This window comes from Silene latifolia, chromosome 9 (genome assembly GCF_048544455.1).
Source record: "Silene latifolia isolate original U9 population chromosome 9, ASM4854445v1, whole genome shotgun sequence".
Lineage (NCBI taxonomy): Eukaryota > Viridiplantae > Streptophyta > Magnoliopsida > Caryophyllales > Caryophyllaceae > Silene > Silene latifolia.
Window position 1 is genome coordinate 32,092,386 of NC_133534.1, and position 26,783 is coordinate 32,119,168.

General features: G+C 33.0%; 1 protein-coding gene and 1 long non-coding RNA gene across 2 annotated transcripts in view; one reads left to right on the plus strand and one right to left on the minus strand.

Moving 5' to 3' along the window:
• LOC141599491 (cytochrome P450 81Q32-like) overlaps window positions 1-26,039 on the plus strand; it is a 52,867-nt gene extending 26,828 nt beyond the window's left edge. Inside the window, exon 3 of the mRNA XM_074419513.1 lies at window positions 25,252-26,039. Within this exon, the coding sequence (XP_074275614.1) occupies window positions 25,252-25,875 (624 nt within the window). The 3' untranslated portion in view covers window positions 25,876-26,039. The remainder of the gene's footprint in view (window positions 1-25,251) is intronic.
• Window positions 1,368-2,444, minus strand: LOC141599492 (uncharacterized). Its single transcript, XR_012523840.1, has 2 exons — window positions 2,337-2,444; window positions 1,368-2,197 (listed from the first exon to the last, which is right to left on the minus strand). It is a non-coding gene; the product is annotated as an uncharacterized LOC141599492 (long non-coding RNA).
• Window positions 26,040-26,783: the final 744 nt, after the last annotated feature.

The window sequence follows — 26,783 nt, forward strand, 5'->3', positions numbered from 1 at the left end:
CAATATATATAATCGAGCTATAGAAGATTGTCGCCGACAATGAAGGTTGGATTATACCACCACATGTATGTAGATGAATGTATTAGTATTTTAAGTTTTTTACTTTTTTTTTTCTTTTTAGTTTATGAGTTATGATATAAAGTTTCCAAACTTTTTCACATGAATACTTTGCTATAAAAAATTACAATTTAACGGAGAAACTTTATAAAACCTTAAAAAAATACTTATAACCTGAGTTATGTTTGAGTCGTAGTCTAAGAAATTAAAATAGCACTCCGAATTTTTAAAAATTTTATAAATAATACATATAAACTTGGTTAAATTTGAATAGGTTGTATTATATAATAATCTCTAAAAGTATAATTTCTTTTTGTATTTTTGTAGTAGGAAAGGATAACATACACAATACTTTTATTTTTTAAAAAAAGTTGCTGGGACCTAATTACATAGTTAGAAATTGAGTTACACATATATGGTAAATCCGTCGGGAGAAGAATGAAACTCATGAAAACCTATTGGGAAAAACGTGTCAACTTAGGGCATCCATAATAGAGGTTTGTGGGAGAGGTTTATCAAAGTTTTTGTAGGTTTGTGAACAAACCTCTTTATTATTGGAGAGAGAAAAAAATGCATGTGGTTAGACCATTTTTATTTAAGGTCACGAGGGAGGTGGGTAAAGTTAATCCAAGCTTAAGCATATAATTAAGACGATGTAACGGAAAAGAAGGTAATGTGATGACCTTTTTCCACCAGCTTGACCTCCATCATCTTCTTCATGATATAGTGAAAAATGAGTGTCCTCTTTTTATGGGTCCGGGAAGTAAAAGATACTAGAATTAGAGAGGGTTTGGTGGTAGAAAAAATGAGAAATGATTGGGAAAGTGGAAGGTGTTGGGATAGAGGAAAATACTTAAATAATAAAAATATATTTAGAGTTAATAGATTGATGACCTAGTCAACTTGTCGTTTTGGATGGAGATGGTCATCCAAGTTAGTATGCGGGTTGGTGGAGAGAGAATGTGATCGAAGAAATAGTTCTAGTGGGACATGATATTAAGGGTTTTTGTTAGGAAATACCTACCATTTAATTCCGTTGCAATCAAGGTACCTAACATTTTTGCCAAAATTAATGTATCAGACATTTATGTTTGTTTGCAAATAAGGTAGCTCTAACACGCCAACCCAAACCCTGGGTCGGGAGCAGTTACTGACGGTAGCTCGTTAGGCTGTATACTTAGTCGACGGATCAACTGTAACACACCTATTTATCCAAGAGCCTTTAGCAAGACATTCCCAGATAAATAAGACCGTTACCATCTCAGTTGCCTGAGGTAATGAATAGAAAAGACGAATGATACAAATGTTACTTTAAATAAATAACTTACTTTATTAAGAATAACTCAAATAACCTTGTTACATAATCTCCAAACCAAATAATTAAATAATAAATACATCGCAGCGGAAAGATAAATAATGTAAGTAAATTTTATTGTTATTCTAAGGTGAAAACTAGACTCCAACACTGACATCATCTCTCGCCCAAATCCCCAAACAACGTCCAGTTCAGCAACTTAAAATCAAACCAATAAATTAATCTCCTCCTCATTTAACCGGAAATATTAAACGGTTCATAATAGACCACCCCAATTAAAGCAAGCGACAATTTTATTTTGTCAACAGAAACATAAAAACGTCAAGCAAAAGTTGAGTAGAGAAATCCAACAAGTACCAAGTTACTAAAATAACTCAACTAATCTCAAACAAACATACAACATCTCATTCTCTATCACAACCAACACCGTACTGCTAACGAGCTCCTCGATCTCGCGAGAGCGAAATCAATAATCCGAACTCATAACGACCTCCCCGGTCCGTAGATCGACAGCATATATGATAACAGTACAAACGCCGAACTCCTAACAACCTCCTCGGTCTGCAGACCGGCATCTCAATCAAATATGGTAACAGTGAAACAACAAAGCACATAAAGTAATCATAGCAATAGAATACACTCAGTACAAATAATTAGACTGTCTCTTACTGACATCCAAACCACCAACTCAATAGCTAACAACCGTTGCAACAATAACAACCGATACATAGATAACAATAATACATGTTAAATAGGAATTTCCTACCTTTTAGCAATCCAAGCACAACAATCAATCTTAATAACGATCTTCTACCAATCCGCTTCCTACAACATATAATCCATATAATTACTACAAATTCAACCCAATTCTAAGTCAAGGGTTAGTTTATAACGAATCTAGGATAATAATTAAGGAGATTACTAACTATATTAATTGATTAAGAAGGTAGATCTAACAACATACAATGCTAGAGGCTTGATCTTGCTTGCTAAATGTGATTTCCTACAATTTGATTGTTAATCTTCATTCCCCTCTTCTCTTAAATGTGATTTTATGTGAATAAGCAAAAGTGTTATTAATCTGATGTTAGGATAATATTTATAGGTTTTAGGTAAATCAAGGTCAATTAGGAAAGAATATAATAATAATAATAATAATAATAATAATAATAATAATAATCACGAATCAGCGCAGAGAACGAGCAACCAATTCCGAGACACGCGGGACGCGCCTAAGACACGTGCGGGTCACCCCTAAGACACGCCGAGTGGCACCTAGTTATGCCAGTCGAACTTTAAATGGTCGCCATTTCTTCGTTACTTACCGGAATGAAGCTTGTGACCATGCGTTGGAAAGTTAAGATGATAAGCTTTCTCCTCCAACTCGAGTGACCTCCAACGAAACTCTAGAACTCTACATATAACAATTTGAAGTTCACTCTTATACAAGCGATCATTTTCCAACTGAAGACACATTTGTTTAAACTTTTCTATTAGTCCTTCATAGTTTAAATTGTACTTAGATGCAATTTATCATATCAGCATTCTTTTCACATCTATTTTCCACAATAACAAACAACCACAATCCCTTCTTACATAAGCCATACCAATCATCATATAATACCCTTCACATTATATAATCCCTCTAACTCATCATATATCACGGAAGACCACATCTAACGGAAACATAAATTACCATGAGTAAAACAATGCATTAAAGAAGCCTAATCAGTATGAACAAATAAGTAAAAACCACCTTGAAGAAAGACACTCGAGAGAGTGCAAAAGGGTGACTTGATCGAGTCACATCCACTTGACCGAGTCTCAAATTTACTCGGACCGAGTTGGCCAATCCAGAGTCACACTTATAGCCACTGAAAATATTCGGTCAAGTGGCAAGGGGTCACTCCGTCGAGTCACTACACTCGCCCGAGCCCTCCGGGCCATGGTCTACTCGGTCGAGTAGTTAAGTAAAAATCTGCCTAACTTTCTATTATACTATAGCTGTAAACTAGTCCTATTTCTCACACTTATAAGCAGATCAATAATATACAAGCTTAATACACTTAATAATTCATACAGTATTTTCATCGCAACATATGTCAATCATTTAATGCCGTCTTTCAGGCTCACCATCATGTCATCAATTAGGATAGTTATAAATAAAGGCCCACGAGTAAGCTCAAACCAAATTAACCAATTTATGTCTCCGAGTGAATCCCAAGTTAAAATAATTTGAATAGACGATTCGGTAAAATTTATTCTAACATGCAATGACTCGCTAAATTATAAATCTTAAAACATTTCATTTAAGTTAGGTTAATTAAATATTTAAAAACGGGACAATAATATATTTAAAAAATTTGCGGGTGTTGCACCAGTGGAGCTTACTATATTTTGTCCTTCCTTCCCATAAAAAATTCCTACACAAAGCATCAATCGTATTCAAAACAACTTTGGGAATGATAAAAATCATAACCCAATAATTATGGAAAGTAGCTAGTACATATTGCACTAGGACTAGCCTCCCAGTATAGGATAATTTTCCTTGCTCTATTGCTTCTAATTCTTGAACTAATTTTATAAGGATACTGATAACAAACGCCCCAGGGGCGCTTGATAAATGGTCATTACACAGAAAATAGTTGTTTTCTAAGAAAAGACCAAGTCATACTAATTTTACATTTTTACCCAACTATTACTCCGTTTATTTCTCCCCTGCCAGTCAACCTTGTACCCTTTACAGTCAGCCTACTTTGTTCACACCAGCCACCTCCACCCTCCGTGCCGATGCAACTATACCCTAGCTACCTCCTCAAATTCTCATCGATATGATTGCATCTATCCGGCGACCACCAAAATCCATCGCCCAAAGCTCGGTCGTTACACCTTATGAACCATCCGTTAAAAATAGCCACCACCACATGAACCATCTGTTAAAAATTGCCTCCTTCGATAGCCATTTTTTTCTCAGAAAACTCATTGTGGCGGTGACCAGAACTGAACTCTATACCCTTATATGATGACTCCGTTGTTTTGTTTTGCCGCCGGTTGCCGAATCAATATACACCCTAATAGTGGAATGGTGAACCCCTTTTGGAACGAGATTAAAAAAAAGCTTGTGGTGGTGGTTGAATTGAAGGTTTTATCAAGGAAATGGTTAGGATCGGTGGTTGGCGATCGGGATGTGAGGTCGGAGTTTGGGGGTAACTAGTGGTTTGTGGATGGGTTGGTGGTGAAGGGTATTTTAGTAGATTTATGGACTTCAGGGATATCAAGTTGTTTGGGTTGATTTTTCAACTGTTAATCCCTATTATTTAGGAGAATAAAGCCTTCATGTAACTATATTTCACTCTTAACAAACGCCCCGGGGGCTATTGATATCATTTTCCTTCTTAAAATACCATTGTAAAAAAATAATTGTGATATCCCAAAATGAAATCGATGCAAAAATAGGAAAGGAGGAGCAAAATCCTAACCATCTCCTCCTTTATTTTTCCACTAAAAAAACCCTTCTATCCTCAGGAGCGGATCTAGGAGTTTAGTATAAGGGGGCACAAATTAGTTTTAAAAAAATTATCTTCTATTTTATAAATATATTTTTATTGTGGATGGTTTTTGCAACTAAAATATTGTACAAAGTAAAAAAAAATAGGATGAACAATAAGCTTGAAAAGTATGTATCATCTATAAAAATTAATATTGTTCATTGGACTTTTTTGAATTAAAATACTTTAAATTTTAAATAAATGTACTTTATAGTATTGACTAATATCTCTTTTAAGTTATTACACTTTTTGACAATGGTAAAGAGAGTAGTATATTACTATGAGGTCAAAGGTTCAAATGTCATTGGTCCACTAATTTCTACTATTACAAATATATGCATATAAGGATACTTCAACTCTCTATATATTTCTGCGATGTCAAGGTGGGCACTTGCCCACTCCCCTCCCCTCTAAATCCGCCCCTGTCTATCCTTCCATCATATTCGGGATATCACTGACAATTAATTAGGACATATAAGCCGCAAAATAGCTATTTTTTATCATATATTAATATGAAAAATTATGAGTTAATCAATAGAAGTCTCCCTTTAGTAAGATTCATTTGCTATTTTCCTTTTGGCTTTCTAGAGTTCGGTTTTAGTCGAAATATAGATAAAAGTAGTTTGTTAATGATTCGTCACATGTCTCTACAATGGATACATGTTATTTGTGAGTAATATTTGGTGCTAGAAAAAAAAGATAATTTTTACCCATCGTTAAATCAAACGAATGATCTCCTCAAAAGCTGTATAAAGATACGAGAACAAACCCGAATTGTCATATCAGGTCTTCATATATCTTTAGTTTTACAAGATGAACTATTTCGTTGGCTTCTGTTTGGATTGTTGTCGATTTTATTTAGGTGCCACCTAGCGTTTTATTAACGAATTATTCCCTGCTTTAAAAAAAAGCCAGAAATATAATAATCTAGTTGGAAAGCCCGCACGATGCACGGGGCTCCGATTGGAATTATCTATAAAAATATAATTTTACGTTAATAAAAAAAGTTCAACTATGTTGAATCATTGATGGAAAAAACAAAATTGTGGTAGATGTAGTTGATGATCGATAAGTTATTAGTGTTTTTAGCATAAGAGATTTGTCATTCAGTAGTATTATATCAAGTGATATAGTTATAGTATGTAATTAGCTTTTTTTATTATTACAGGCACAACCTGATTTTAGTTAAATACCAAACACTATCTCTATAAACATGATGCAGTTCACCAAAATGAACCTTTAATAACAGAGACACGTCGTTATATATTTTGCAAATTATTTTAACCTACAACAACTACGTAAAACTGAACGATGTTTCGTAAACCAACAGGTATCACAATTATATATATTCAATGTGTTCTGAGTAAATGTTAGATCTCTTAAAACATAATTTTACCTTGACTATCTATAATTAAGAGTATTTAATTTGCTCATCATAAACTTCTCACAAAATCAAATCCAAACTGAATTTCAATAGAATTAGTAATCTCTAAAGAACAATAAAAAATATCTGTGATTCTATTACATAGAATGCAGGGGGGGCACCTAGTAGTAGTAGTAGTAGTATCATTTGTGACAACATCAGTTAATAGTTTATGACATCATTAAAATCTTTTGGGTTACCAAATTAATATTTTATGGCAACGCTGAAAACGTTGGTTTACGTTATCATGGTCTGGTAATAGAAAACTATTAAATTTAACAAAAAGTCAAAACAATGTTTAATTTTTAAAATTTATTCTGAACCAATAGCTATTTATTCTATTAATAAAGTTTATAAAATTAAAAAAACAAACTTGAAATAAACTCTTAACAATTGGCTCAAAAGCAAGTAAACATGGATAGAAAAAACATCAAAAATAAATTAATTTGATATGGGGAAGTTCAGAGATCTTGAAATATCTCATATTTCGGCTATGTTGTCAAGAAATAAGTTTAAGTCTATATGACCAAAATTTCATTTATGTTAATTTTTTATAAGTATTTGGTAGATAAATTATTTATCAAAATAAGAGTACCTTGTGAGAAATAAGCCACCAATTTTTTTTATTTCTAATTCTTCAATTTATAATATTAAATATAAAGTTTTTTTTTTTTGAGAAAATTAAATATGGAGTTTTTGTTAGGTCCTTCTATGCCATTTTATTAAAAAAAGAGCTACATTTTAGTTAGTTTGGCGTACATTTTTTATTTAATCATCTAACTTATTAGCTCCTAATTATATGTGGGTAGTATATGAAATTTTTTAATAGATGAAATTGTAAAAGAATTTATTTATGTGAAGTTGTTGAATAGTGTAGGTTAAAATAGTATTCGACCTTTAATATAATTGAGTATTCAATAGTTTTATCACTTATTTGCTACATAATGAAAACTCTATCTCAGCTTTTTGTATATACATCTGAATTAACTAAAAGAAAGAAAGAAAAACAATTAATCATTTAATTTAAATTAGTAATTTATATGTATATATCGAAAGATCAATATACCTTAAAAACCTTCGAAGCATGCATAGAACGAAAAACAATTAGTCATTTGATTTAAATTAGAATATATGCATACATCGAAAGGTTAATATACTTTAAAAACCTTTAAAGCCTGCATAATATTTGATCATCTATCTCAAATTGTACCCCTAAATACATAAAAATTTAACTAAGTATAAATTTCCGTAGTGCACAAGCAATATTATGATGGATCAAAACATAATGTGCATTCTTTTGATTCAATTAATTAATGATCATAACATATGTACACCCTTGAGGCCTTGGGTAATAAGTAGTCTAAATTATTAAGACTCTTTCAAAATCACTCTTATTCGAAATCTAGGCTAATGTGCGATCCAGTCTATAACTGATCATCAATTCATCATATGAATAATACGATGAGTTGCTCCGTTGCTACACAAAAACTTTGAGTTACCCAAACCGCCAAATTCTACTTAAGTTATTCTCGTGTTAGTGTTAGGTACATATACCTATTATTAGACTCCTCTAATAGTGAACTAATTAACTTCTTAATTATTTGTTCTTTAGATCTAGTGCATGCATAACAAAATAAGATATTTATGAGGAAAAACAATGTCCCTACATTGTTAGATGGTTCGAAATATAGGGCACAACTAAGGTCACCTTCCTTCACTTGTTCTTGAGCTTAATGTGTTGGATGATCCTCCAAAATCCCAAAGTAGAGATCCTCCTTAGATTACACCCAAGACTTATCCCTTAAACTAGTATACAAATTAACTAGATTAAACTAGTATCCTTAAAATTAATTCTAATATTATTAGATATTAGAATGGATGAACAAATGCTTGTGAATCTAAAAACCTTGTTTTTAGAGAGATATAGAGAATATGAGAGTATTTGCATGTGGAGGAAGTGAATGAATGAGTAAGTAAAAAACGAGAACAAAAGTTCTCATAAAGAGGAGGTGAGGCCGGGTAGGGTGTGTCCAAAGGGGCATCTTACTTTCCTCTTTTTGTCTTCACAAGAATTGGATGTGTAAGATGTGTAAGAGTAGGTGTAAGGCTAGTTGTAGGTAGGCAGGCATCATCATGCCATTTTATCAAATCAAATAAAAACAACCAAAACCCACTAACATACCCTCTATTTCGATCCAACCTCCATAAAATGGACCACCATTTTATTTTGTCAATTTGTCATTTGTCACACAATACGTCACATATTGTATTTTACATGTTATTAATTAATTTAATGCATATTTATCACATAAATATCATTTTACAAATTAATTAAATTACATACAACAAATTGACTAGTGATACTTGATCACATGAATAAAATGGGTCATATAATTATAATTCACAACATCTTGTACTTATAATTAACCATTCATTCTTATCTCTATTGTTTCTCAAACAATAAACAATTTTAGTAATAAAGCATTTTTATTACTAAAATAAATTTTATTTAATCTCATTACAATAAGATATATTCTTTCTCACCAGTAAGTTGTTCAATTTTATGGAATTGATCAGCTTGTATCGTCATACAATTAATCAATTTATCTATTAAGAGAGTTGTCCTTTTAGGTATGACCTTAAGGGATCAACTGACCACCACCGTCATACGACAGTAATGTCAAACTCTAGTCAGCCAATCATTACCGATTAATGATGATCAGTTGATTTTATAATAAATCATCCCTCACGTATTCTTAATATGTGATTTAATTATGATATTAAATCATGTGATCGCATAATTGTTGAGGACACATTTTCCAACAATCTCCCACTTGTCCGAGACAAGTGTGCGTCACCAATTCTCTTGTTCTATTACAATCTCGCACTCAATGCAAGGTGTCTCTCAGGTCATACTTGCATTTGATCATATCTTGAGTGGTTTCCTCGATCTGGAGTGTAACTGTCTGACCGGAATTATCTACCATAGATACCTTCCGAGTGTGGCCACGCATTTCCAGTTAACTACTCCTCGAGTGGTTTTGCGATTTCAAACAACCCTGACAAGGGGTGGACAATTCCTATCGTACTATTCCCTTTGTTCAGCCACAGTTCATCATAACCCAAAATATACCCATTTGACCTCATTTACGACAGTCGTAGAGTATAAATCAAAGCTAATCAGAAATTTGTGGCAACTTGGGCGAATAGTCTCTATCAAAAGAATTGACTCATAAGAATACTATAGCAGCTCTTGCCACAACAAGGCATTATGAATTACCAGAACTCTATAAGCGGTCACTGCCCGACATAGTTTCCCATACAGTCTTCCTATGTGATCGACTAGTCATCTCATATGACTCTATGACACTTGAACTTGCCATCAATCGCATCACACTCTAGTCACTTCGAGACGTCACCTCATATAAGTAACTAGGGGCGAATACTATGTCAATCCAGGAAACTTTAATGGGGTTCAATTTGTCTCTACAACCCATTTGGATACGACAAGGTAACAGGTGAGTTTAATGAAACTCAAACTATAAATGCGATTATCACATATGAATAGTCAATACACTATTACTACTTCATATCCTATAATATTTAGTGTATAATTAACACTAGTTAAAATGCAATAAAAGCTTGGCAATTGGATATACCCTATATCCACATATTCCAACTTTGTCAATTGCTATTTCCTTCAATTCAATGTTATTTTTAATAATTTGAATTTATTTCTAAGTATTTGTCTAGTCTTCTTACTAGACTTGAGCTCTTTAACTTGAAAGATGCTCCCACTATTATCACATAACTTGTGATAAAGTCATTTGTAGAGGGATTCACCCTTAATCCCTACGTTGACCATTTTATCACAATTTACTTAGATTCCTTTTGTAGAATTTGCAATGCGCGAAACTAAAAAACCTTTCTAGTCTCTTACTCCAAAGTCAATAAGACATTCTAGGATTTCAACGAATCCTTTTTAGTTTGGAAACTAAAGTTTGTGCAACCCTTCAACACATAACTCAGTTTATCATCCAAACATATGAACAAGTCTTCAATTGTTATTTAAGGCTTTCACAAGACTATCTTATGAATTAACTTGTTATTGACTCATTATGCTCCTAGCATATGGTTCATCACAGCACGTGCGTCTGTTGGCATACATGATCGTTCTAATGACGGAAACATTAGCAATTGATTACATGTGATCAACAACTTGATAGGTTTAGTGAATGACTATGACTCCATCATAGCAATTCCACTTTCATCAACATGAATAACCCATTCAACCTTGTTGATTTACAACAGATACGAAAGATCTTATCCTGATAAGACTCTCAACTCTATGCCAATATTCTCTCACATAGATTCAAAATCTAGAATACTTTGCATCCCATTCCAAGTCTCTAATCACTCTTTCACAGAAGAGAGCATTGGTACATTATTCTCAATAAGTAATATGTTATCAACATATAAGACATGGAGAAACAATTCTAGCTCCCACTTATCTTCATGTATAATCATGATTCTTCAATCATGTGAATGAACCCATTCACTATTATCACATGAACGAAAAATATAATCCTTTAAAGCTTGCTTAAGACCATTCTAGGATCACTTAAGAAAGCTACGCACAAGATGTTAGGATTCTTAGATCTTTATCTAAGGTTTTGTGTTCCAAACAGTTCCTTCTCTAAATTCCCATTTTAGAAAAGCGAATTTTTATTTGCCATTTTTCATTAAAATGAAATGCGGCAATTCCTAACATAATTAATTTTGATCAACATCTTTATGTCATTCTTATGCATTTGAGTACTCTAAAGCTCTATTTACCTTTAAAGAGACCCTCGCTTTGAAGTAAATCTACTCTTGAGTAACAATTTTCGGATTGTAGTGTAATGGCTCGTGTGTAACATGGTCATAATACTATCACTTTTACAAGGCAATATTTTAACCAATAAGACATGTGTGATAAACTTCCACTGAACTATGCTCCCACTCTATCTTTATAGATTATAGTTCAACTATACTCCCACTCTATAGTTTCAATAGTTTCACAAAGTAACACTATAAGACATGTTTGTAACGATCCAATCTTCTCCCACTCTATCTCTCAGAAATACATCTATCTTCTTGAGAGATAGCTTTGTGAGTTACAAACATATATATGGTGGAGTATTAGGAGTTTTATCTAGACTATGCATTAGCTTTCAAAAGGTCATCCCTATCATGGCAGTTTGATTCATGTAATATGCGAGTCTGATCCACGTCATTTGTTAAATAGACTCTCTATTTTAGGTATCTCTTGGTTGACCATCCGTTTCGAATAATGTGTCCGTTTTGTATTGCAAATTCCCTACTTTATAAGTTCAATAGCTCATCACAACTTTATAATCGATCTTACATTAGTAAGTTGTTACTTTTAGTAACAATGACATAAGAAGAATCAAATTCATAGCTTATGGACATATAATGATCTAATCATTATATTTGTCTACTTGAACAATTTAAGTCGATAATCTTATATTTCACGATGCAAGTAGTATATGATGAAAGTCTTAGAACAAACGGTAACATAAAGCAAGTGACTTGGGTTGCAAACGAAGTCACCAATATCCAAAATACAACCCGTGTTTAAAGGATACAGACCAATTTCCAAGTCACACAAGAAAATCAAAATAGTTCTAAAAATCTCAAATACATCATAAAATTAAAGACAAAGCAAATTGAAGCCAAGCTTCCATATATCATCACGGCCGGCTACTTCTAGCTTCCCTCATGATCCTCTAAGCTTGCTTTTCCTTGCCTTTGTCCTTGCTATGAGGCCCTATTTACAATAAAAAGGGTAATCATCACAACTTGTATCAACATACCTAAGTTGAGATTGAAACATAAAATATAGGGATAGTCATATACCTACTGGAATAACCTTTGCAGCTTTAATATCGCCAAGATATTTTGAACAGTTTCTCTTCCAATGCCCAACACCACAACAGTAGTGGCACTTGTCCCCGGATGGGGCACTGTACTTGGGCTTGGAGGAACTAGCTTCACAAGCTTTAGCTTTGTTCCTGTTGGGAGTTCGCTTCTTTCCCTTGTTCCCACTTTTCTTGAAAGTTCCCTTGCTCTTATGATTGACATTGAACACATCTTTGGTGGTGCTAACACTTAGCCCCATGTCCCTTTCGGCTTGCACAAGAATTTTGTGCAACTCATCAAAGGAGACTTTCTTGTGTTGCATATTAAAATTCCCCCGGAATTGAACATATGCTTTGATTTTGTTGAGGGAATGAAGAATACAATCAATCACGAGTTCGTCGGGAATTTCCACCTTATGCATTTTCAAGGTCTCAACATGCTCCATCAACTTGAGCACATGAGGGCTAACTTTTTGGCCCTCCTTAAAGTTGAGATCAATGAATGCGGAAGCCGCTTCATATTGTATGATCCGTGGAGCTCGTGAAAACATGTTCACAAGTTTCATGTAGATCTTTTGAGCGGTGCTAATCTTTATAGCACTTCTTTGGAGTTCGGTCTCCATTGCAAAGATCAACACGTTTTTGATCGCGGACGACTCCTTTTGGTAAACCTCATAGGCTTGCCTAGCGGCGGCGGTGGACCTAGCATTAGGTTCGGTGGGAGATGCCTCGATAAGGTAACGAAGCTTGTCGTCACCCTCCGAGGCAAAACGAAGTTGCGCGTCCCAATCGACGAAATTGAACCCATTCTTTTCTCACTTACAACGATCCACGAAGGATCGGAGTCATGACACATTGGTGAGCTTGTTGGAACTAGTGGTTTCGGACGTGATTGGAGTTGCCATTGTAATTGAGAAAACGATTTTGACTACAAGATAGGAAGTGAAGGAATTAATGAACATCCATTATTTTGACAATACTTGTAAACATTTTAAATAAGTTATAGCATTTATATAGTGACCTCTACCCAACTATCATAAATGATTCCGAGATCCAAATTCATATTAATACGGGTACGGTGAGCCGAGTCATCCCTTATTAATATAAATCGTTGGAATAACCTCTTAATCAATTCTACTTCTAGAACTCTCGGTCGATAAAAATTACTCTAATTTTCATCTTTAGCCCAGAACACATGCGACTACGGTCACTAATACTTTCGTTGATCTCAATCCAAATTTCGATGTAATAACATTTTATTACCCACTTACCCAACGTAACAAGCTTAGTACCCCGGTGAGCCGAATCTAATTCCTTATGAAATTGGGATTCATGGTTTCTACTATTTGGTAAGGCTAATTCTCAATTATTAAAAGTGAGAGGTCTTGTCAATTTATTATCTATCACGTTTTAAGTGAACTAAAGCAGTGAACTACGATAATTGTAATTGACACGGTCGATGACTCGATATGAAATGCATGTGTTGTTATGGCGATTTGGCAATGCATGTAACATATTAAAAGAAATTCAAAGCAATAATAAAAATTCCTAGTATGACCTTCATTAAAATAGAAAATCAAATAATCTATTACATATTCGGAAACGAACTCCTTTGGTCCCTTGAATCTTCAAGTGGCACGTTTCCCAAGAACACCGTCTTCGTCGGATCACCTTTCCGAATGGCACCGTCTTTGAAGATACTCCATAATTACAAATAATAAAAATACAAAGCTATTCCTATTATACATTTGTAAAATGGAAAAACTAATAAAAATAAAAATAAAAGTTATACGAGATCACATTAAATTATAACCGAATCAATATTCCCTTTTATTATGGGTAATATCGATTAAAACTAAGGTCATACTAAGATAAAATTACATAATTCAAAATTATATAAATAAAAAATATTCAACAATTGAAATATGCAGCATATTTTTTTTGGTGTTGACCAGGAGTATCCCCTACCGACAGCTGGGGCAATCTCCTCCGAGGTACTGAAGGCAATTTAATGGGTTGACCCCTCCCAAGTTTGACCTTTTTCATTCACAAGAGTCAGGAATCGAAACCCTGACCACTTGTTTAAGAGATGAGAACCCTTAGCACTTACACCAGCCAACTTTGGTAAATATGCAGCATTATAATATGTATCTATCATACAAAATTATGTGCCAAATCGCCCTATTTAACTTATATCTTTTATATAACCCGGTTTTATGGAAATGTGTGATAATAACTCTTTTAAAATCACAAATTAACACTTAAATCACATTTAAGCTCAAGTTAATTATTCTAACACTCTTAGGACTCAAAAATTAGTCATCACTCAATTTTTGACAATAATTCAACTTGATTTAAGTTTTATGCTCATTTTTTACCTTAAAATCATAATATTTATGAAATAAATTCAAATTTAATTACAATAATTTTGAATTTTAAATTTTTGAACATTCTGGAATATATACATGACACTCATAATGTCAAAAATCATGGTTACAATTTTCGAATTAATTTTGAGAAAATATAGTTGCATTTTATCGATTTTATCTCATAAACATCTAAAGTATCCAAAAATTAATCCAATCAAATTTAAAACTTTAGATCTCATTAGTGGAATATTTATGAAACCTAGAATAATTTTTTCATGCCACGCAATTTGTTTTAGCTATTTATGCTAAAATAGTCACTATTTATGCCATTTTTACACTAAAAATTCATAAATCATGCTAAATGAGATCATTTAATCTCAAAATTTACATACACTCTGTAAATTATGCATGTGACAACATATTAAAGTTTCATGGCCTAATTCGAAATTTAACTATTGTTAACCATTTTACCTCTTTTAATCCATTTTTATCTCATAAAAATCATAAATAATGCAATATTAATCCAATTAATACGAAATTTTACACACAACTTGTAAAATATGCATGTAAGGTCATATAAAATATTCAAGGTCAGAGAGTAAGTTTAACCATTTTTAGTCATTTTAACCTCTATTTATGCCATTTTTTTTTCTAAAAATTCATAAATCATGAAATATTAATAACATTAATATGATATTTTACATGCAATACATAAAATATTAATGTGAGGTCATATTAAAATACCATGTCCAGTAGTGAAGTTTAACTTATTTTAGTGAATAAAAGTTCATTTTACTCATAAAAATGTAATAAATCACTAAAAATCATTAAAATGAGCAATAAATTTTCATAAATCATAAAAATGACCAAAAAAATTTTAGGACCAGAATATATAACATGCATAATTATTTCGTGGCTTACTCATATAAATCACAAATTTTTAGTTTTATATGTTAACATTTTAACTCAGAAAAATAATAACCGATTATGCAACATTCTTATGCTCTGATACCACTTGTTAGGTACATATACCTATTATTAGACTCCTCTAATAGTGAACTAATTAACTTCTTAATTATTTGTTCTTTAGATCTAGTGCATGCATAACAAAATAAGAGATTTATGAGGAAAAACAATGTCCCTTACGTTGTTAGATGGTTCGAAATATAGCGCAGAAGTAAGGTCACCTTCCTTCACTTGTTCTTCAGCTTAATGTGTTGGATGATCCTACAAAATCCCAAAGTAGAGATCCTCCTTAGATTGCACCCAAGACTTATCCCTTAAACTAGTATACTAATTAACTAGATTAATAAACTAGTATCCTTAAATTTAATTCTAATATTATCACTATTACTACACTAATAATCTTTATTAGATATTAGAATGGATGAACAAATGCTTGTGAATCTAAAAACCTTGTTTTTAGTGAGATAGAGAGAATATGAGAGTATTTGCATGTGGAGTAAGTGAATGAGTGAGTAAGTAAAAAATGAAAACAAAAGTTCTCATAAAGAGAAGGTGAGGACGGGTAAGGTGTGTCCAAAGGGGCATCTTACTTTCCTCTTTTTGTCTTCACAAGAATTGGATGTGTAAGATGTGTAAGAGTAGGTGTAAGGCTAGTTGTAGGTAGGCATCATCATGCCATTTTATCAAATAAAATAAAAACAACCAAAACCCACTAACACACCCTTCATTTCGGTCCAACCTCCATAAAATGGACCACCATTTTATTTTGTCAATTTGTCATTTGTCACACAATATGTCACATATTGTATTTTACATGTTATTAATTAGTTTAATGCATATTTATCACATAAATATCATTTTAAAAATTAATTAAATTACATACAACCAATTGACTAGAGATACTTGATCACATGAATAAAATGGGTCATATAATTATAATTCACAACATTTTGTACTTATAATTAATCAGTCATTCTTATCTCTATTGTTTCTCAAACAATAAACAATTTTAGTAATAAAGCATTTTTATTACTAAAATAAATCTTATTTAATCCCATTACAATAAGATATCAATATTCTCTCTCACAAGTAAATTGTTCAATTTTTAAGGAATTGATCACCTTGTATCGTCATACAATTAATCAATTTATCTAGTAAGGGAGTTGTCTTTTAGGTATGACCTTAAGGGATCAACTGACCACCACCGTCATACGACAATAATGTCAAACTCTAGTCAGCCAATCATTACCGATTAATGATGATCAGTTGATTATATAATAAATCATCCCTCACGTATTCTTAATATGAGATTTAATTATGATATTAAATCATGTGATCGCACTATTGTTGAGGACACATTTTCCAACAGTTAGTTCCTCCACCTAATGATCTTCACATTCTTATAGAGAATAATTAATGAAACAAAAATAGTAAGATATATAGATCGGTGAATTGTTTTATATGTATTGATCGCTTAAATGTATGTGGAGGCATTTATAATATATATACACACTCCAATTATTATTTAGTGATTATATTTTGATGGAACCGTAGTTTATACTTCATATAACTACGTAAGATTACACTACACCATCTTAACTAAACCCTTTAATCAAATAAATTATTTATTTATCAACCAGCTTTTTGAATTTTGACGCGAGAATACAAATTACAAATGTATGAGACCATAAATGGGGGAAAGATAAAAATGATAACTTGAATTATTATGAATGTCTGTTTTCTATTTAATAATTTTAATCTAATTATATTAAGATAATTATATTAAAATGTATTTGATCTACTTATATTCAGATCATTTTATTAATTTTTTTAAAGTAATAAGAAATCTACTTTTATTAGAATGATTTTATTAAATTTGTTTCGAAATCTACCCTTATTAGAATAATTTTATTAAAAATTGCTTGAATTATTAATTTTTTTTCGAAATCTACTTTTATTAGGATAATTTTATTAAAATTTGTTTTAAATTAGGAATTCTAACAAGGTTGGACTCTCTAATATCGCTCGAAAAGTTCCTACTTTATATATATGTACTATTTGAACAGCATGTGCGATGCACAGAGCTCCCATTAGGATCATCTGTATAAATATAGCCCCTATTTGGTAAACAGTAGGTTTATATTAGCAGAAGCAGATTGTAAAAGCAGATTATAATTAACTGATTTTAGTAGCAGTTTTGACTAACATTTATAATAGCAGAGTTTGCTAGAAGTGTTTGGTAATTAGCGGTTTCATATTAGCAGACTGCTTATTTTTCTTCTAAAATGACTAATATAGATATGAATCATTATTGACAATATATGTTTTCAAGAGTAAAATTGTCAATTAAAATATTTTTCATCCGCTAATCGAATAAGCTGGGGGGAGCAGCATATTGTAAAATAATAGATTGCACCCCAATCTACTATTTCAGTATGCTATCTACCAAACACCTCAAATAGCATATTGACAAGTCAAACATGCTAAAAGCCCTCAATATGCTAAAAATCTATCAATCCAACGTTTACCAAAATAAACACCCCCTATATTCTATAGTTAACAAAAAAAAGTTCAACTATGTTTAACTCATTGATAAATAAAAGTTCGTGGTTGGTGTAGTTGATCATCAATGAACTATTAGTGCTTTTAGCATAGAAGTTTTGTCATTTAATAGTTATCATTTTAGTTGTAAAACATCAAGTAACATTGTAAGATGACGTAGTTAGTTTTTTCATTATTGTTATAAGCATCACTGATTTTTAATTAAATACAAAACGTTATCTCCATAAACATAGTGCAACACTGCAGCCTACCAAATGAACCACCCTTAATAATAGAGACATACCTTTATGAGTTTTGCAAATTATTTTAACTTATAACAACTACATAAAACTAAATGGTATTACGTAAAGCAATATGTATCATAATTATCTATATTTAGTGTATTTAGAGAAAATATTAGATCTCTTATAGCATAAGTTTACCTTGACTTTCTACAATTAAGAGTGTTTTGGTCTATATACTTATCGTAAAATCAAATCCATACTAAATTCCAATAAAATTAGTAGTCTCTAAATAACAGTACAAAAATATATGTGATTCTATTACATAGAATGCACGAGGCTTCCATTAGGATCATCTTTTACAATATGCATGTTGAATGTTCTAAGAATTTGTTGAACAATAGATTGCAAACGTTGGTTTAATTTACATTGTCATGGTATGGCAGTAGAATTCTATTAAGTTGATAAAAAAAAGAGCCTAACTATGTTGAAAATCGGAACATACAAAACTATTGGGTTGATTATTGATGGATCATCGATCCATTTAACATAAAAGCTACTCTTAATTATATTACGTAGGTACCTAATTTTATTGTTGTACGCACCACCTACTTTAGTCAATTTAAAACGTCATTCCCAAAAATGAGGTTTAATTCCTTAAAATGAACACGTGATAACTGAGACTGACTTTTATAAGATTCACAAATTAGATTAACTTACATTATCTACCAATATATTCCATTTTGTAAGCATACGACAATGTAAATGTTGAATGGTGATACGCAAAACAACAGGTATCTCAATTATATATGTAAACTGTTTGGAGGATTTTTGTTCGATCTCTAAACAATAAATTTGTTTTTGACTATCTACCATTATGACTGGTTGTTCCTCATGAACTTAATACGAAATATATAATACGGCTTCTAGTTTTGTAGATGTGGGATATATTTTTTTGAGTGAATTAACGATCAACTTTTCAAAGTTTGACCTCTAAAAAGCAAATTAAGAGTTTTGCGAGGATTGGAGGGAATTGGATATTAAGATACTACTGTTAAACTCGATTAGTTTTAGATTTAAGGGAAATTCCCACTTGTACCCCTCTGCTATTGACTAATCTCATTTGTACCCCTTCTTTTCAGGGAAGCCCACTTGTACCCTCCAACTTTCTAATTATTCTCACTTATACCCTTAAATATAGTAAATGATAAATGTTGAGGATAAAGTGGGGAAGAATGGTAAAAAAATGAATGTTGAAAATGAAGTGGAGTCATATAAAATGAATTTGGAGGGAAAAACGATGTTTGTTGAAGAGAAAACAAATATTCCAATTAGATATGCTTCTTCATATTATTTATGAAGCCTTTAAAATCTTATTTGATACCTTGACGGTACTTCACACTTCTTCCTCACTTCATAATGACATGCGAGAATTCATTTCAAGTCTTAATTGTTGGCGCTTAATATTATGGATGTAATAACCCGGATTTATAAAACAAAAGAAAAACTTATATAAAATGAATATTAGAGTACGATACTGATAAAAGGGTCAAGGTGGCGGAAACACCTGACCAATCCGGTTCGCTACTAAATCCAAAACTGCTAATACATTATTCGAAGGTTCTTAAAACATAAGGCAAACTCCTAATTCATTATTAAGCTCGCTTCGCACATTCCTCAAGCAAGCATCATCCAAACAGCAAACATCCGAACAACCTGAGAATGGGGGGTCGACAATCAGTCGGGAGTAACTAGATGCTCTCCCAGTCACGTTTACAACAATTGAATATAATCAACAATCATTAACAAATGAAATGTAAAACCATTAAACATGTGAGATTATCTATACTCATGAAACCCCAACACGTCTTACCATGACTTATCAACCTTAGACGAATGCAATCATGCAACCTAGACCATATGCAACCACTAGATAATGAACACTTACAAGACTAGTATCGACAAACGACCACATCAACGAAAGGCACAAAGCTAGCATTAAAGCATAGCAAACATGGCGACACACAATCCACAGCACCAGAAGGCACAAAGCTATCATCAAAGCATAGCCGAATAAAGCGAACGTCGTTAGAGCGTATAACGCACTGCCTCTAACTGCTAGAGCGTATAACGCACTGCCTCTAGCTGATGGAGTGTATAACACACTGCCTCCATCGTTGTGGAGCGTATAACGCACTGCCTCCAAGGTACTATGTATAGCGTATAACCACTGCTTATATGTCTCAGACCTGGCCAGACTCTCGGTGCAATAACTGTACACTGAACGACACTCGGGGAACAGAGCGCATAAGGCACTGCTTATGTTACCCCCCCGACCATAGACCATTCACCAGTCCCCGAAGGGTAGCATTTGTTCGTTTCGATAGTATACAACTGATACTACCGTCATCTATTCAAACCAACCAACAAATAAATGCACAGTATAACTGACTATACTAACCTGCGTGAACGACATCACGACTCAACTCATAAGATAGTATAACTGGCCATCCTACTTATCATGTGAACAAGAGTAACAAAGATATATGCAAACACGAGGACATAACACGTTGAACACAATACAACAACTGAAACAAGTATAAGCAACCAATGTTATAGTAACTTTAGCTATAACTTTAACATTAACTGTAACACCCCACAGTAATTGAAGAGGTCCAGTGATAGGCTTAAATGACTAGTGCTTAAAGGGATTTGATGTACTACTCATATCAACAAAGTGCACTTTCTTTTATGGTCATCCATGCGAAAGAACTCCAAAGTTAAGCGTGCTTGACTGGGAGTAGTCTTAGGATGGGTGACCTCCTGGGAAGGTTTCCGGGATGCGCATGAGTGAGGACAAAATGCGTTGTAAAGGACCCGTGTTGATATGTGGGCCATGTACACAGCCTGGTGAGCTATCATAAGTAACCGCTCCCGACCCGGTTTGGGCCGGGGTGTTACAAGTGGTATCAGAGCAACCCTGCGACCGTGTGGTGATCGGAGTCAGGTTTGATACGCTCCTGGAGGCAGTGGTTATACGCTCCATTGTGATCACACACCTAGCGGGGAGGATTCTGGGTTAGCGGTTATGCTCCCAGGCGCAACGAGGACGTTGCGTTCTTCAAGTGGGAGTGACTGTAACACCCCACGGTAATTGAAGAGGTCCAGCGATAGGCTTAAATGACTAGTGCTTAAAGGGATTTGATGTACTACTCATATCAACAAAGTGCACTTTCTTTTATGGTCATCCATGCGAAAGAACTCCAAAGTTAAGTGTGCTTGACTGGGAGTAGTCTTAGGATGGGTGACCTCCTGGGAAGGTTTCCGGGATGCGCATGAGTGAGGACAAAATGCGCTGTAAAGGACCCGTGTTGATCTGTGGGCCATGTACACAGCCTGGTGAGCTATCATGAGTAACCGCTCCCGACCCGGTTTGGGCCGGGGTGTTACATTAACCATTTAATGTTATAGTGACCCTAACCATAACATAAACTCTGGATGCGAGGTTATAGTTACCTCGACTATAACTTCAACATATACGACATGAAGTTACACTTACCTCAACTATAACCTTGACATGAAACTCAAAGTTATAGTAGTTCCAACCATAACCTTGAGCCATAAATCTCAGGGTATGTTAGTCCCAGCTATAACCTTAACTCGTACTTCAATGTTATAGTAGATTCAGCTATAACATGGATTCATACTTCCAAGGTTATACATGTTTCAGCCATAACTAGAGTAACCACCCAAAGTTGTATTAACTTTAGCTATAACACTTGAATCTTCATCAAGGTTATACTAGCTTTAGCTATAACTTGGGAGAGAACTCTTGGCTGCCTATCATGCCGCCATTAGGGTTTGATTCGTAAACCCTAATTACGCACATAACACCCATAATAAACACATATACAACATACGATATATAATTAATACATCAAATCATATAAAAACATGCGAAAACATAATTAACATGATAATAAACAATCCAACACGTACCAATCATACAAGACAATCATTAAATCCTATTAATTACATCAATTGGCATAAACACAATTAAAAGAAAACACTTAGTTACCTTATTAAGAAAATAAACCCTAGAGATCGTCTTCAACGATATAAACGTCTTCTCCAGGTGCAGTCTCCACGCCTTTATTGAATCACCCACGTGCCAAAGATAACGAATCTAATAAATATACTAAGTATATATATATAAACTATAAAAACTATAAAACCATGCGAAAACATAAAACTTACGAAGAAGATAGATAAATCCAAAAGTAGGATTGATCTAAGCACGAAAGATGATGAAGGTAAGAGGAAGAGGCGCGGCACGAAACCCTAGGCAAGAAATGCACGACACAAGGGAGGAAGGAGGCACACGAAAACCGTAAAAGAGGGGTAGGGCGTGCGGCACCAAGAGAGAGAAGAAGGAAGAGATTAGGTTTAGGGTTTTGAGAATTATGAGAAAGAAAAGCTAGGGTTTGGTTTTCCCTCATATTTATAGAGAAGCTCATGGGTTTATTTCAAGTCTGGGCCCAAAAATATCCATCCTTTCCCACATCACACGTGAAACCCAAGGAGGAGCTGGTTTTCACATAAATTCGAGCCCAACGAGCCGAATACGCAAAAGACGGATATTTTCCCAAAAATAAAATATAAAATATGGGAAAATAAAATTAAAGAATTATATTATGGAAATTAGGGGTGTTACAATGGACTTATGGTCACGATTTCTATGTAACTAGGATGTAGAAGTGTGGATTTCCTTAAAAGTAGGGGTATACTGAAATTAACTTATACTTGAGGGCTATAAGTGAGAATAACTAGGAAATTAAAGGGTATAAGTGGGTTTTCCTGAAAACAATGGGTACAAGTGGGATTAGTCCATACCAGAGGGGTACAAGTGGGAATTTCCCTTAATTTTATAAAATTATAACTCATTTTTGTTTATTTGAAATTTTGTCTATAAAAAAAATCAAGTATCATTATCTTACATTATTATTCTACTCTATTTATAATATCAAAATAAAGAAATTTTCAGAAAAGAGTTTGAATACTAAGAAAATGGCTTCAAATTATTAATTATATATGTACACTCGTTTTACTTCTTAACCAATATATATGCAATTAGTTATCTTTATTTTAACCTAATTTATTACACTAAGCAGTACCTTATATTCAACTAAACCCATATGCGATACCTCATAATTAACCATTAACAAAAAAAAAGGATTTTTTTTTTCAAAACTCGGGTTACCAAAGTGGGAAGTAGTCGAAACCTCAGGACACCAAAGTGAAATTATGCAAATCCCAGGGCACTAACGTGGAATTAACCCAAACCTCGGGGCACCAAAATGGAAATTTTCCCAAAAAAAAAAATATGAAAAGCTATTGCAAAAATTATTGCACTTTTAAATATACAATCAGTCCATGACATAAACTGCGGTAAATACTTAAGTGAATAAAAAAACATAGATGAATTCAAATTTAGAAAGTAAAAATTGATGTAACCGAATAATTTTGTATATTTGGCAGTTCAATACATTTTTAACGTCTATTATGGATTTGATATGAATTTGAAACCAGTTTGAAGAAAACATTCGGGGATATAATAGCAGATTATATATAGTTCACACATATTTTCTATATATTTATCGTACACTAATTCTTTCATAAAATCATAGTTAGATGGTTCTTGGATTATTAGTCCCGTATAAAATTGTAATTCTTGACTTTGTTCATTTGTATTTAAATTTTTGGCTTGACAAAATCGATATTTGACTTATTTAATATTTTTAAATGGTAGCTCAATTTTTTTTATCTAATGTGAATATTATTGGTAATCAAATCATATTCAGAATTAAAACTATTTCATGCCACCATTGAAGTTGTTTATTTTTAATATTGTCATTATAAAAAAAATTTCTCCTCCCACCGCCATTGTAAAAGCCAAATGCTAAGTAAATGTCATTCCTTACTTCTTATTTTCTATCATGACATGTTACTTTTTTCTGGAGTATTTTTTTAAAAATAAAAATTAGCTTTTTTTTAAGGTTTTTGGAAGATAATTAGGGGTTGGTTAATTAACAACTCGAATATTTTTTAAATCATTTTAATGTTCAAAAAAGTTTTAAAATAAAATTATCTTTATTACTACACGGGTTTCACTAAGTAGTTAAAGTCAAAAAACATAGATTTTTGAAAATATTTTATATTTGTAAAAAATTAGGGTCTCTTTTGTTTTTTTTTTTTTCTCACACAGAGTAAATCTATGTTTATAAAATATGCAATTTTAACACTTTTGTACGTTATTATATGACCTTTTTTGCGTTATAAATATTCTAAAATAAATATTCTTTATAAAGTTATTTTCCTATTATTATTTTTAGTAAAAAATAATGGATAAACTATTAGATCCACTTCTATTAGTATTATTTTTCTCATAAATAATTGATCTACTTCTAGTAGGATTATTTTCTCATAAATTATTAGATCTACTCCGATTTGGATAATTTTCTCATAAATTATTTAGAGGAAAAAGTTAGATCTAACTTATTAGTATAATAATGATAATAATTTTATATAAAAATTATTTTGTATATAGGAATTCTAAAAAAGTTGGACTCTCTAATGTTCTCGAAAAGTTCCTATTTTATATATATGGATTGATGGATAAGTTTGAACGGTCAGAATGAAAAATTTAGCTAATCTAAATGAAGGGAACGATTGAGGAACATGCATGATGTACATATTAACGGTGGCACGGTGCTCGGATTCGATGTAATTGGCTATTGCGTAATGATGGTATTACACTATTACCTTGTTTAGGTTGGCGTATGATTAACATTAGTTATCTCACTCCACAGGATTTATTAATAGGATCGTCGGAGACATCGACAAACATATTAGAGTGGGCATTCTCACTTTTACTGGACCATCCACAAATTCTGAATAAAGTTCGTACTGAAATCGACAACCATGTTGGCTATTCAAGATTGATTGAAGAACCTGACTTGAACCATCTTCCATATCTACGGTGCATAATCAACGAAACACTGAGAATGCATCCACCTCTTCCATGTCTATTCCCTCACCAGTCATCAACAGAATGTGTTGTTGCTGGGCATCGTATCCCGAGTGGCACATTTCTACTTATTAACATACATGCCATACAGAATGATCCAAAGTTCTGGGATGATCCACAAACTTTTAAGCCGGAGAGGTTCCAAGGAGTGGAAGGACATAAGATAGGGTACAAGATGATGCCATTTGGGTCGGGTCGAAGAAGTTGTCCGGGTGAAGGTTTGGCAATCCGGGTCATGGGTATGGTGCTTGGAACTTTAATCCAATGTCTTGATATGGAAAGAGCTGAAGACAATCAGTTGGTGAAGATGGCCCAAAATGAAAGCTTCAATCAATCCATGCCTAAGCCACTAGTTGCTAGAATTCAACCTCGTCATGTCATGATTGACCTTATTCACAAAGTCTGAGACTTGATCATCTACGATGGGTACCAACTCCATAATAAACTCCCTATCTTGATCTAGGAGTTAGGGAATTGTTGTTTCATTTGTGAGCTGATATTATCAGCTGGATGTTTTTCGACAAAACAAAATCATTTGAATTTGAATCTATATTTGGTCTTGTATGTTTAGTTGAGTCCATTAAGATCCTCTATACTCGTACAGTCGTACTGTCCAGTGGGTGATAGTTATATTTGTATTTGTTGACATGGAGCGGCTTGTGGTTGCTAGACCTAGCAAACGGGTTAATCGGGTGGGGATTGAGTCGGGTTAATTTGGGTAGGGTAATTCCAAGTTCAATAGTATTTGAGTCAGATTTTTTCAGGTCGGATCAATTCGGGTTAGGGTCATTTTTGGATTTGTTATTATCAAGTTATTTTTAGGGAATATTGGATTATCTTGAATAAACATTTGGGTTGAGTCATGTTGATTTGGTAAATTTGGGTTAGGAGTCAATCTTGGGTCCTTAAGATCGACTGTTGCCCTGTTGGGTTAGGTACGAGTCAGATCATTCCTGCCAAGTCTAGCGATGGCAATAGTGGATTAAGAATTTTTTTTTTTCCCGTGTCCTAATAAAAAAGCTAGAAAACCTATTCTTAGCGATAAATATAAATAGACCAATTACAAGAGGTTACAAGAAAAAAAAACCCTAATTACCTTACACTTTGATGTCGCCGCTGTAACACCCCCATTTAATCAAGAGTATTTAACAAGGTATGCATTCTTAGTTAAATGAGAAAGTTACCAACTCGATTGTCCGAGGCAGTAAATAATAAAAGTAAACAATACAAGGTATTTTAAACAAATTATATCATTAATGAGAAACTGTCTCAAACTGATAATACATATATATAGTTTTTAACCAATTGATAAAT